The sequence below is a fragment of the Chanodichthys erythropterus genome, chromosome 13, assembly GCF_024489055.1.
Source record: "Chanodichthys erythropterus isolate Z2021 chromosome 13, ASM2448905v1, whole genome shotgun sequence".
NCBI classification, from domain to species: Eukaryota; Metazoa; Chordata; class Actinopteri; order Cypriniformes; family Xenocyprididae; genus Chanodichthys; species Chanodichthys erythropterus.
In genome coordinates, this window is record NC_090233.1 from 30,645,273 (window position 1) to 30,660,579 (window position 15,307).

General features: G+C 35.1%; 1 protein-coding gene across 1 annotated transcript in view; it reads right to left on the reverse strand.

Moving 5' to 3' along the window:
- Positions 1-14,143, reverse strand: part of ubash3ba (ubiquitin associated and SH3 domain containing Ba) — a 31,423-nt gene extending 17,280 nt beyond the window's left edge. The window contains exon 1 of the mRNA XM_067406597.1: positions 13,577-14,143. Within this exon, the coding sequence (XP_067262698.1) occupies positions 13,577-13,704 (128 nt within the window). The 5' untranslated portion in view covers positions 13,705-14,143. The remainder of the gene's footprint in view (positions 1-13,576) is intronic.
- Positions 14,144-15,307: the final 1,164 nt, after the last annotated feature.

Consider the following 15,307-nt stretch of genomic DNA (forward strand, 5'->3'; position numbering starts at 1 on the left):
GTTTGGCTGAATATGACTATTCATGTACAAAAAAAAAAAAAAAAGATACACTCTTATCTAGTTTTTTTTTTTTTTTCCTGCCTGTTATTAATCAGCCCTTGTAACATTTTCTTGAGAGGTGGAGTACAAATGTGTAACATATGCATAGAGAATTGGGTCTAAGTCAGTGCATATTTTCGCCATCATTCTCTCTGCTTTGGCCCAATCTCCAAACTCTATGGGGAAATAGTCACTTCCTGTTTACAGAGGAGTAAGTTAGCATGTATTCCCATTCAGCACAACACAGCGCAACGCCCACCCACACACACAAACACACATATAGAGATATAAAAGGGTGTCCTAAAACGGTGTCCTCGGTGCAAATTAGCACAGGAAGACTCGATGATATTAATAATGAGGGGATTTCTTTAGACATTAAAGCCCGATTTAGTTCCAGAACACTTTTGTCTCAAATTTGTACTACACAAAACAAAATTGTTGAGCATGTTTTTTGTTGAGGAACCATCCACATGTAAACCATACACTGTAAATAAAATCAGAAGTTGAGAAAACTCAAACAATTGAGGCAACCAGCTTTAGGATTTGTTTGAGTATGTTCCGATTAAGGATGAAAAAAATGGTATCAACTTGCTTTCAGCAAACACAATATAATAAGTTCTATAAACAAAGCTAGTTTTTTTTTTACTTGTGGATGCAAGTTCAAAAAGCTTGTATTTTAAGTTAAGCGGAGTAATAATATTACATAATAGTGATAAATAACTTTCTTAGTTTGTCTAACTTGTGTTTCAAAGTATATAGGCCTACTCATTGAAATGGTGAAAACTTCATAGAAGAGAACACTACTGACTTGAAACAACTTTTACAATAAAATATAATCAAAAATGCAATGTAGAGATAAAACATCAATTAATTCTGAACAACAAACATTTATGTCATCATAAGTGCCGTCCTTTGGCCAAAAACACAAATTATTCAAGCGCCATAGGCGCCGATCCCATGGGTGCTCGGGGGCTGGAGCACCCATGGAAATGGTCGAGCACCCACGGAAAAATACGAGATATTCTCCACTGATTTTAACCAATATAAAAAAAAATCGATTGGATGAAACTGAAACTGGGCACCCACCGGCAGAAACATAAATCGGCGCCTATGTCAAGCGCAACATTAGTGATCAAACTGAGCATGCTCAGAACTGCTCAGCCTGTTAGTTGGATCCTTGCCACCAAATTTGAAATGGCAGGTTCATGCTGTTAAACTTGTTTCTCAAGTTCATCATACTAAAAAACGGACTTTATTTGATTTTAAGTAATGTTGGGATTTTGTAAGTAAGGTTTAGAGAACAAAATCTTTCTCAATTGTAAATTTCCCACTGAGGTCAAACGTGCACACATCACATACATCAGTGAGGGTCCGATTATATTGCAGTTCTAATAAGTTACCGGCCAACTGGTGAGCAGCCCCATTTAGCTTGCCAAAACCTATTTGGCGCTTGAAGGGTGTTAATTTTGGATCTTACCATCACACCATCTCTCTTTCTCTTCCATTCTTTTATTGCTCCTCCATCCCACACAGAGAAAATGAGAGGAAAGAATAACAAATGCAGCGTGTGATGTCTCTGATTGTTCTGCTTTCTCCCTCCGTGCACATATCCTCATGCGCAATTGTTATCCTCTGACAATAAGCCCTTCTCCCTCTGTAAGTAACAGGGCTGGCTGGCCGTGAAGATCTTTTCACGCTCATCTCGTGTTCTCTACCCGCATAGTTAACAGCTTATTATGTTAAAACTACAGGGAAGACACTCGCAGCTTTTGTGAGTGTGTTCTCGCTTGGTTAGGGTGCATGAGTCCGGACAGATGGCGACACTGTTTATGTAGATGGAGACGGGTAGGACCAACAGGGCATTAAAGAGAGGAAGAATCAGAAGATTCATAAAGAAAAATGGAACTTATTCATGTAACACAAGCAATATTAAAGAGAAAGAACTGAAAATAGCTTCTTATATCTGTGAATTGCTGTACAAGCAAGCAAGTAAAATTCATTTAAGCCTATAAAACTGTAGTTGAGCTAGAGACTCTTTGAGATAAAGAGTGCGTCTGCGGTGTTTAGGTGTGACCATGGGTTTGAACATGAGTATGCATGACTAAAACATGATTCATTGTGACTGAAAAATTAACAACAATTTCTGCCATTTAGAAATGTCACAATAGACAGAAAGAGACGTATGAAGGTCAAGATTCCAAAGGCATAATCAGAATCATACTGCCGCTTCTTCCATTACAGCTCATCATCCGGAAACTTTGAGCTTGATTCTGTAGTGTTTCTGTCTCATGTTCTCAGATTCAGTGTTCAGTTTGGTTCAAATATAATCAGGACAAGGGTTTTACCAGAAGAGATGTAATGCTAACTATGCTAAAAAAAAAAAAAAAAGTGTGAAGGAGGTGTAGCAACACAATGAACATATTCTATGACGTACCATGCAAATACTGTGGTACGACACCATAAAGTATATCAAAGTACCATGGTATTCCCATTTGATACCATCACTGACTCTACCATAGAAATTACATGGTACTTTTTTTGTAAGGGGTCCAGTACCAAAAAAACATGCATTATACTATAAAAATGTTGTATCTTTTACAGAAAAAAAACTAAAAATGCTACAGTGAAAACGTTATAATTGGTTAACTGTAAGTTACCTTACCATATATGCTGAAAAACTGTAAATAGTTTAACATTGCATTATATGCAATTTTACTGTTGAATACTGTCAAATGTATGGTTTTTGCAAATAAAAACTATATAATTACAGGGAAAAAAGTAAACGGATATTCCCATGCAGAAGCAGCATGATACATCACATACGATTGTATGTCATTTAAATAGTTTTGTTTCTTCTTATTTCAGAAAGGCATGGTATTTTGGAGTTACATGTTTATTTTATTAATGTTTAATGCATTATTTTAGTGTTGTCTGTTACAGTGATGGTGTTTTGTCTTTGCGTGTTTGACCCTGTGCACCATCTTTGTAAATTTTTGAGCATATTTTATGGACATACCACTTGTGATGAACTGATTCATTATGTGGCTTTCTGTTTCACCGTCTGTACTATAATGATGGTTATCAGTAAATTTTAGGGTAAAAAGCAGATTTTGGCATTTCAAGTAGATAATAACATTATATCACTTAATGAAATATACGGTTATATTTGTAATATGCTGTCCCGTAACACCTGAAACGTTGTCACCATATTGTTTACAGTGAATCTCTTGAAACCACAGATGTTGTTTTATACCATAAATAAGTTATTTTTACAGTGTAGTTATGGTTAGCTAGTTGGCTAGAGTTACAACACACACCGATATTTATTTACTGTGCAAAATTTACAAAATTACATACAGCAACAAAATGTTAAATGTAGTTATGGTAACTCTGGTTTCTGCCAAAGTTTTTAAAACATAACTGCATTAATTCAGTATTAGCCACTGTCATAAAAAAGGAACAAAAATAGATAAAGATTCTGAGAAAAGATAACATCTTGCATTATTTGATTACACTATTCATATAAATACACTATAGATACACTAAGGCATTAGTGTATTTAGGATGATGACTGTAAGGCTCAGCGGAAACTTTCAATTTTGAATGTAAAGCCAGATTGTCATCTGTAAGTGTGACATTTAGCTGAAAACAGCTCTATGATATGGTACAGAGAAAAAAAATGAAGACTTTAGAAGCTACAGTACATTATGTCCCAAACATTTTAGATTATTCATTATGATTTATTCATTTCGGCTCTATGATTTATTTATCATTAGTTTATTCATAGCTAGAGGAGACAGGGTAGATGAGAAAAGAAACATCAGAGAACGGTAAAAATTTAAACCCTTTCGCTAATTAATTTCTACACAAATGCCTTATCACGCCATTAGACGACACCAGTCAACTAACACATTCCATAAGCTCCCATAGTTTCCAACAAAATACTAGTTACTACAAAAATATTGGTCAGTTAAAATGGAGTCAAAAAATATTCTGAATTTGGGCCATCCAAAATTAATTTTTCAATAACAATAATACTAGTAACACAAACTATGAAAAACATATCTAAAGCCTTTATTAATCTCAGTTCATGTAAAATTCTACATTTACTAATACACTATTAAAATTAAAAGTTTTATCTGTTAATGGATCTGATAACATGATGAACTAACAATTTTCTTTTATTAACAAAGGCTAATAAAAACTGTAACAAATGCATTGCTCACTGTGTTACCATAATATCTATAGCAATTATGGTATTTTTATGGAAACTACAGTTAGCATAAATGTAAAGGCCTATTTAATGTCACATTATGGAAATCAATTTTAATTGCAGAATAAATGTGAGGACGGAATATCAAAAGGAACACAGAGATGCTTTTGTGTCTGTTTGTTCTCTTTCTGTACGCTCACCTGACTTCACAAACAGTTCAGTGTACGGTTGGGCTCATATTTACTGCGAGTACAAAGGAGGCTCATATACGTATCTGCATGTGCCACTTGCTCTTTTGATTCGGTTTCTGTGAACTCTTGCTATGTTATTTCAGATTATGCACATATGTCAATGTACCGCACTATATCTGAAGTTTTGAGCGTGCATGTGTCTTTCCACCCCCACGTCTCTGTGTCTCAGCACATATGGGTTCCTTTATGTCCCAGCAGCCACGGCACTCTCTAAAGGTCACAAACCACTTCCTGAAATGGGGCACTTCCTCTTAGCGGACAAACTTTGCACTGTGAGTTTACAAGGAGTCTGCAAGCGTAGGAGTACTGTTCATAAACATGAAATTTTAATTTCAAAAACATATATAACTTCCTTTAAATTTAAAATTAAATCATTTTAAATGTAACTTTAAAAGCGCAACTTGCAGTTAAAAGTTAGTCTATTTAACTAAATCATCAATAACAAACCATGGTAACCCTGAAACACTTTCTAAAAAAATCTGTGCTCAGGGAAGTGTTTGCACTCTCAGGTAAAAATAACCAAAGGTGAGAGACTGAGGAAAAAACACACAGTAGAAGACAATTTCACCAGGAAAAAAAAATATTTCTCAGTGTTTGCTCTTTTAATAGTTTAGGAGACTTATTATGTATTGATTAGAATCTTAATATGAAATATTATTTATATTATATTATATTATATTATATTATATTATATTATATTATATTATATTATATTATATTATATTATATTATATTATATATGTGTGAATTTTCAGCATCATAACTCCAGTCTTCAGTGTCACATGACTCTTCAGAAATCATTCTAATATGCTGATGTGGTGTTCAAGAAACATTTATTATTACAGTATTTGAAATCAATGTTTGAGAAATCATTTGATATTATTTTTTGTGGTTTTTTGTAACACTTAAAAGTCTTTACGATCACTTTTCATCAATTTAATGCATTTTTGATTATGAATAGTATCAATTTCTTTAAAAAAAAAAAAAAAACTTTTCAAAAGTAGTGCATATATTCATATATGCATGTGTTCTAGTTTAGCTGTGTTCCTCATTTGTAAGTTGCTTTTGATAGTGTAAATCATTAAATGTAAATGCAAGATAAGCATAATGACTTGAGGAAAAAGTTTCCATTTGCTCTATATTTAATCTCACCTCTCAAAGTGATTGTTCCGTTCTGTGGTCGAGCACAAATATAACTTTCATTTAAAAACTTTGTGCAATTACAAACATCTTCATTCAGATTTTGCAGACATGAATACTTTGCATCAGTGCTCAACAGACTTCATTGTATTTTTTTTAAAAGCTGAAACAAGCTAAACATTACATTGTAAAACTTTTACTTTTTATTAGATATCCAATTGTTTGCAATCATTCTGTGAGACAGTAAGGGTTGACTGGTTTTTGTTGAGCTCAATTCTCTAGATACTGCACTGTCATGGCCTTCCTACTTCCCATACTTCCTCTGAGAGAAGTTCGTCATGTGATGACTCCACACACAAAGCAGAGGCTTTGTTGTCATTAAGAGTCATAGAATATTACTGAATATCCGAGAATGGCCAAATATTATCAAGTACTATAGTATAATGAAGAATAGACAACTTTTTTGAGTGGCTGTAAAGTCATATTCATTAGGAGCTCCATACCAGGTAACGGGAATCAACGCAACGCAATGCAAAAATGAGAACAGGCACAAATCTACACACCCTACAGGTGATGAATCAGAAAATATGACTCATGCACAAATACGTGCACACTAACACATGGCTGAACCCAGAACACATAAACAGTTTGGCTTTCATCCTTACAAAGCAAATTAGTACATCTTTCACACACACAAACAATCCAAATAAACCTCATTAAATGTATCCACCTTTTCCTGCGCAAACGATGTGCGCCACAATGATAGATTCTAACTTCCGTTTGTATGCGGTCCTGTTCCAGTCTATGAGAAAATGAGAATGGCTTGCAGTATTAATACTCCGCATAAAAGGTATATATGTGCTCTTATCATTTTGAGGACAAACTTCACCCTGATCAGGAGCTGTACGAAGAATATGAGAGACCATCAGTTTTTAATGTGTTTAACTTTGGACAGCTTCATGTCATCTACGCAATGACGGGCGAGGCACTGGCAAAAGATGGTCATTGTGACACTGTAAAGAATGCACTATGGAGCCATGTTCTTTTTAAAACCATTTTCATAGGTTTACCATTACATCATCAGCTCAGAAAATGCAGTAATTTGACTAGAAACACCGGAGACTGGAAATGTAAAGCATAATTCTGCAAATCATCTGAATGATTCAAGAATTGGACTCATTCGGTTCTTGAGTTCTACTCCAAGACTCAAGATTTGGTTGCAATTTTGGTCAGATTCTTCACCAGAATATCAACAGATTCATACGGGTTTGAAATGACATAAAGGTGAGTAAACAAAGACATCACTGAATTTTCATTTTTGGGTCAACTATCCCTTTAACGATTTTCTTTATCTTCAGTATTGCCAATATTTAATACCACCATCTGCTTTATGAAGGCCTTGACTGACACACAAAATTTACTTTTTCAAACACAATGTAGCTTTGAATTTTGTCGCAATGCTGTGTTCTTTGAACTGAATGTTTCCACCTTAAAACATACTCACACTCTCCTTTTAAAACTAATTGCATACTCCCTCTCTATTCTCCTCCTGCCTTTCTCTAGCGGAAAATTTGTGCAACTCCTGCATCATCAGGCGAAACTGGAAAGAGTCCCTAAGAAGCTGGGACACAGAAACATCAGTGTTTCCACCCAATGTATGAAAGCTTCACACTCAAACTGACCTTAACACACACACACACACACACACTGACAGCCGGCTGATAAGTTTGTCCTCCACAGGCTCGCATGGAAACCTCCAAAAAAGAGCAACGTTTCAAAACCCTTACACATCTGGTTACAACACTCAGAGTTGAGTCAACAGACACTAAAGTGGTTTCTACCACTAGGCGAGATACAAATCTGGATGCCTTTACACAAAATGAAGAGAAAAAAAAGAAGAAGAAGAAGTGTTTCTGACTTCACATAATTTAAATTGGGTTTAAGGGGCAAAAAAAACAAAAAACAGTGGGGTCGAAATGTTTGTGATTTTTTGAATACAAAAAGAAAATGGTACAAATTAAAAAAAGAAATGTTATGACATAAAAAAATAAGTAGTATTTAACAGGGATACACACATATTAAGATTCTAACCAATACATACGCTGATAATTATTTTATGGTTATGGCCAATAATCTAAAAATATAAATAAAAAAATAAAAATAAATAAAAAATGTAAAATGCTACAAGTGAATTTTGGCACCACAGTATTATAAAATGGATATTTATTTTGATATTTACTAAAGATTACATTTAACAGAGGTATTAAAGGTACCCTAGAATCAAAAATTGAATTTATCTTGGCATAGTTGAATAACAAGAGTTCAGTACATGGAAATGACATACAGTGAGTCTCAAACTCCATTCTCATTTGTTTAAAAAACCTCCAGAAAACAGGCGAATCTCAACATAACACTGACTGTTACGTAACAGTTGGGGTGTACGCCCCCAATATTTGCATGTCCCAGCTCATGTTCAAGGCATTACACAAGGGTAGCCAGTAACGTCTGGATCTGTGCACAGCTGAATCATCAGACTAGGTAAGCAAGCAAGAACAATAGCGAAAAATGGCAGATGGAGCAATAATAACTGACATGATCTATGATAACATGATATTTTTAGTGATATTTGTAAATTGTCTTTCTAAATGTTTCGTTAGCATGTTGCTAATGTACTGTTAAATGTGGTTAAAGTTACCATCGTTTATTACTGTATTCACGGAGACAAGAGCCGTCGCTACTTTCATTTTTAAACACTTGCAGTCTGTATAATTCATAAACACAACTTCATTCTTTATAAATCTCTCCAACAGTGTAGCATTAGCCCGTTAGCCACAGAGTATATAGCCTCAAACTCATTCAGAATCAATGTAAACATCCAAATAAATATTATACAGGAATCGATGCATGTATGCAGCATGAATGACGAACATCTGGTAAAGATCCATTTGAGGGTTATATTAGCTGTGTGAACTTTGTTTATGCACTGTATAACTGCACTTATAGTCGAGAGCTCGGGAGAGCAGGGAGCGAGAGATTTAAAGGGGCCGCGCAGCCTGAATCGGTGCATAATTAATGATTCCCCAAAATAGGCAGTTAAAAAATTAATTAAAAAAAATCTATGGGGTACTTTGAGCTGAAACTACACAGACACATTCAGGGGACACCTTAGACTTAGATATTACACCTTAGATATTACATCTTTTGAAAAGATGTTCTACGGCACCTTTAAATTATTTTATATGCTTCTGTTTTGTGTGTGTGTATACACATTTTATATTAAGATGAAATGTTAGAAGCTTAATTTAACATTTATACCAAGTATGGAAATGTAATGTCTTTTTTTGAGCAAAGGTCAAACCATTTACCTCTATATCTTCACTTCTATAAGTAACTTCTCTAACTAGTGCTATAAAAAGCGTGAGAGGCATGTGAGATATCTTATTTTGTTGCTGCGGTTTAAAACATTGGTGTGTAATACACATCACTCCATTTCACAGAAACTTGGTAACTAAGAGTCTCTTACCCAGAACAGCTAGTGCTTGTCAAACAATGCTTAACCAAAGGCCTGTAAAGTAGTACACTTCAAAAGAACACACCAGAACACAAATCATACTTATAGTATGACAGATTCATATTATGTAAAATACAAAATGATGTCTAAATCTCAGATCAAACATGACTGAAAGGTAAAACTAATCTCATTTAGATTAAACAAACTTAACAAATAGAATCTAACAATCACTGAAAAAAACTTTTCTACAAAAATCTTCTAATCAATCAGTTATTCATTGAAACATTTCACTTATCTCCACTGAAAACAGTCTCCCAGCCTTCCATCTCAATGACAATTCCAGCTGGGCTACTTGTGTCCAGTAAGATGGATGGGGACTCCTGGCATTTGTAGCCATCTTTAGGCTATTACGTATCAGAACAGGGAAAGTCTGATGCAAATGTCAAATATCTGACTTTTCAGTATGTCCTTTTAAGACCCTTCAGTGCTAAAACTGTCGTAATCTGTTATATTAGGCCATATTGGGCCTAAGAGACAAACCCAGTAACCATTCAATGACTAGCTTAAGTAGATTAACAGTGTTAATACAGTAACACTTTACAATAAGTTTTCATTAACATTAGTTAACTACTTTATAGTTAACATGAACTAAGAATGAACAATACTACTAATTCATTTATTAATCTTAGTTAATATTTATTTCAACATTTACGGATATCAAATGTTGCATTTATTAACATTAGTTAGTGTACTGTGAACTAACATGAACAAACAATGAACAGCTTGATTTTTAACTAACATTAAGATTAATAAATACTGTAACAAATGTATTGCTCATTGTTAATTCATGTCAGTTAATACAATAACTAATGTCAACAAATACGACCTTGTTAATGTTAACAATGTTAACAAATAGACCAATGCTATCTCACGACCAATTCGTACGTATTTTACGATTCATACGATGTCTAAACCCAAGTGACCGGTAGGTTTAGGGGCGGGGTTAGGGGTAGGTCATTCATACGAATTCATACAAATTTGGCAACTTGTAAAATACGTACGAATTGCCGTGCGATCGGGTTGAACAGACCTTACCGTAAAGTGTTACTATTAATAGTAACTGGTATTTCTTGAGAATGTGGGTTACAATTACATGTGGGTTGACAATTAAGTTTGAAAAGTCATGAATATTATTTACAAGTTAAATAAAATTCATTTTTATATTATAACCTAATTTGTGACCCTGGACCACAAAACCAGTGATAAGTCGCACTGGTATATTTGTAGCAATAGCCAACAATACATTGTATGGGTCATAATTATCGATTTTTCTTTTATGCCAAAAATCATTAGGATATTAAGTAAAGTAAAGATCATGTTCCAAGATATTTTGTAAATATTCTACTGTAAATATATCAAAAATGTATTTTTGTGAGTGGATATGCATTGCTAAGGACTTTTTTCTTTAGTATTTTCTCAGTATTTTGAATTTTGCATCCTAATCCTAATCACATTAAAATCGCAACAAATCTTACTGTCAAAAACCGGATCATTAATTTGAATGTCGCACCAAATGACTCTGTATGCCCCAAGAGGATAAGGCAATTTATCACAAACACTGTGCAAAATCAACAATTAGGCTAAGAAAAATTATACAGTTCTATCAACATTAAAAACAACTTAGAATTATCCATTTGTAATGGAGAAGTAGTATAAATGCAGTGCTTGATTCAAGTAATACTATATATTGAACAGGTCAGTACACCCACACTTAAAAAATATCAAATACAAACATGTAACTATTACACCTACACTCCTATACTGATATACTGAAGTATATGAAAACATCAGTTTTACTTTATTTTGGCAATAAATTGTTTAAATTTATTTACTTTCTCTTTCTCCACTTAGGGACATGGTCAATTGCTTCCCATGTATCCAAACATGTATGGTGTGATTTTTTTTACCAACACAAAAACAAGACCGATCACTTTCAATTAATCCATATATGTCACTAATCACATTAGGGTTATTAAAACCAGGTTACGACAACCACCCATATGCATACTACTTGATGACTAACACTTAAGCAAACTTTTAAATGTTGTCAGAAGCAGACAGACTAACCATAGAAGGCTAGAAATCTAGCATACCACTGCTTCCGATGTCAGCAAATGACAAATATTTGGCCAAATGTTTAGAATTCTCATGTCGAGGAATCAAGGACGATGACCAGCTTAATCCACTGACCGCATACATTCATGAACAGGATCAGCGTATCCACACAGCATCAAAACCATGACTTTATCAAATTCATCCACCACACATTCAATAAAGACATCTTGCCCTATTCACCTTCGTTCGCTCTCCCTGGATTAACATGAATGGAATCATTTGGCCTGCCCTGTACAATCCCAATCTCAACACGAACCGTAATAACACACAGAGGCAAGGAGGATTTCAAACAGATTATGGAAACAGCAGGATCAAACCCAAGCCAAAAGTAAAGACAGGAGTGAGTGATAGGAGAGAGAATGTGCAGCTAAAAGAAGCAGAGATGAACTGTAATTTTGACAAATGAGTATCTAGCTCCTCACTGACAGCAACCTAATGCAGACTTCATGGTTGGTTGAAGATACCTTACTCCAACCGTGCTCCTCAGTGTAGAACAGTGATGGAAAGGACAGTTGTTCAGCTCTGGCAACTTCGTCTAAATCAAGAAACTTGCTGCATCAAAAAGTGGTATGGTGCCACATATGGTATGATGTCACTTTTTCTAAAGATCTGAATTGTATTGATTGATCTCACTTTAAAAAATGACTGGAACCAAATGACTTGTGTGCGTTCTTATGCCAAAAGCATACCGAAACACCTGTCTCTGAAAGTGTTTCCTGCATTACTATTCAGCGGCTCTGCAACGCAGAACGATTAAGGTCCAATTCCCAAACAAATGACTGGTTCTCTTTACCCAATAAAAATTATGTACTGACTGATAGTGGTTACTCAATTAATTTGACTCAAACTGTTTAAAGGTTCATTCGGTAAGTGTTTACATTTAGGTGGCTCATTAAACTTATGTAATTTAAAAGTATTATAAAAGTAAGTGTAATTTTTATTTTTATCATTAGTAGTGGTAACTCTATCAATTGCAAGACAAGGCTGGTCATGTGATTTTATGGCGGCACATTTGAACGGGCAACCCGCCCCATGTACACATAGCTGTCTTTTTGTAAAAAAAAACTGATATGTTTAGTCTTCATTTTAAGTGAGTGTAAATCATCAACATTTAATGGTATTTCTCTTCAGCTCCATTGTTTTCTTTATGTAAAAACTTTTAACTTATAATCAGCAAAAAAAAAAAGGTTTTCTTGTAACAACTGGTAGTTTATAAAACACAATAAGGATCTATTTGCTAACATTAGTTACCTAAATTAGTTAACATGAACTAACAATGAAAAATAATTCTAAAGCATTTATTATTCTTAATGTTAATTTTATCCTTTATTAATATTATTATCAAAAGTTGTGTCTGCCACATTTAGTGGACCACCTGAGCTACCATGAACTAACATTAACAAAGATGAATAAGTAACAAATGAATTGCTCATTGTTAGTTAATTTTAGTAAATGAATTATTGGGACGTTATTAAAAAAGTGTTACCATAAATATGCAAAGTTTTGTTTGTTTAGAAATTGTATATAGTTAACAGTGAGTTAGTACCAATTATTAAAGTGCATGTATTTTATTTAATAACAGCTCTGTGAAAAGTAATTAAAAGTCTGTGCAAACAAGAACTGTAATACACTTATTTCTGATTATAACAATTATTATAACGGTTTTCTTTTGAGACAGGGACCGAGGAATGGGATCGGACACTTTAGATTCCTTACATATATGTTCAAGTAGGCTACTTACATACATTCCTTACATACATGTTCAAGGAATAGAGCTAATATATATATATATATATATATATATATATATATATATATATATATATATATAAAAACAGGCAGCAGGGCAGTTATGAATGCGCTGACACAACGCCAGTACGATGGACGGCAGTGATCTGACCTCATGAGGAAGCGCTCAGGAACATGTCCTATCTGGACAGATGCAGCCTCGATCATGTATGACGAGTTTAGAAGAAAACTGCTTAATGTGGCAACAGGAAAACAACTTTATAACCCTTTGGCTCTCGAGCCTATTTCCCACTTCGTCATATTAATCAATAACAAAACCAGACCGACGCCATTACAAATGCAACTTGCACTACATGTTTTAAATATCTGCCATGTTTCTGTATTTCTAAAGGGGTTTTGTGTGCTCTTATCACATGTGTTTGCGTTCTTAACGTCTACAGCTGTGATTGCAGCTGCGTGATGCTCGAGATCTGGGAGAGACGAAACTCTGGTACTTACGCCCTGGTTTTTGGGAAGCCCATTGACAGCAGTACATCCAGACTGTTTCCATGTTTGACAGTTCCTGGCCGGTTCTGCCGCTGCATCCGTGGAGCGACTTTGGCATATAGGTCCTCTTTTGCTGCCATGGTTCAGCTTTCCATTTGGTTTCAGAACAGCGATTTGCTTACTTTTGATGCGTCCAAATGGACGGATACGACACACATTTAAAACATCGAATCAAGAGCTACAGTATCTACAATAAAGGCTGGTTCAAAAACGCTCCATTACTCCCCACAGTCGGGCAGACAGAAGTCTTGGCGGACGCGCTACAATGTTTCTAAACACAAAATGATTTGAGCTTCCTGCTGGAGCGCTCATGTCATTACAGTTTGAGAAAGGGGTCACCAGTCGGAAGTCAATCTCATTTGCTCCGCGCATCGACAATCTTCGCTGTCGCTGTCAGCCGCGGGAAGGAATATAATTCGACGGAGACTATCGCCGCTCGGCGTATAGTTAGGAATGTTGTAACAGGCGCGTCGCGAGCGAAATTTATCAATACTTGTTACATCGGTTCCTCCTAGACATGACTTATTTATGAATGGGGCTTGACTGAAAGCGGAAGTAGCCTATCAGCAGACGGGGTCCGCCCGGCACCGCCCCCCTCATCCTTAAAGTCGCAGTTTTGAAAGGTGACGTTGAGCAGATCGGATGCGCTCGAATGGCAGGCAGCGCCGTTCAGTGAGGAGCATCATCGGCATTGACGTTTTCTCACATTCAGCCGGACGTTCTTATGTAACTGTGCGCAGGTAGAACGTAGAACGCGTCACGTGGAAGATAAATACTTAACATTTTACACAATATAACGTTAAGTGTCGTGGCCAGAACAGGGAAAGAAGTCAAATATTTAGAATCATTCAGAAACCAGTCAATGAACTGTAAGCAAAGCTGTCTTGTGCAAATAATGTAGCCTATTTGGTTAAATCGAAATCCAAAATTGTGTGGAAGAGAAACAAAAGCCTATGAAAATCATACATTAAAAAAAAAATCAATTCATTTTATTATTATAATGTTTAAGACATCCTATTGAACCTCATAGACACATGCCAAGTCAATTTCAACAGTGTTCAAAGCTGTACAAGATTTGTTGTGGTCCTGCACTGCCTCCTAGTGGTCATATTCAGAACTTTTAGATTTCATCAGGTTGTTGCCACATTAGAGGGTTAGTTCACCCAAAAATTAAAATCATGTCATTAATTAAAAAAAAAAAAGTTCTACACCCTTCGTTCTTCTTCGGAACACAAATTAAGCACAAAACACAAAAATATCTTAATTTGTGATGGCTCAGTGAGGCCTCTATTGCCAGCAAGTTAATTTAGACTTTCAGTGCCCAGAAAGGTAGTAAAAACATTTAAAATAGTGCATGCGAGTTCAGTGGTTGATTATAAATCGACGAGAATACTTTGTGCGCCAAAAAAAATAAAATAATAACGACAATATCTAGTGATGGCCGTTTTCAAAACTTTACGAATCTTTTGTTTTGAATCAGTGGTTCGGAGTGCCAGAGTCATGTGATTTCAGCAGTTTGACACACGGAATAAAAGATCCATAAAGTCGGAACAATCGCTTTATTATAATATTAAAGTAGAACCACTTAACTCACAAACTGTTTTAAATATTTTTTTAGTACCTTTCTGGGCACTGAAAGTGTAAAGTAACTAGCTGACAATAGAAGCCTCAGTGAGCTAGGCC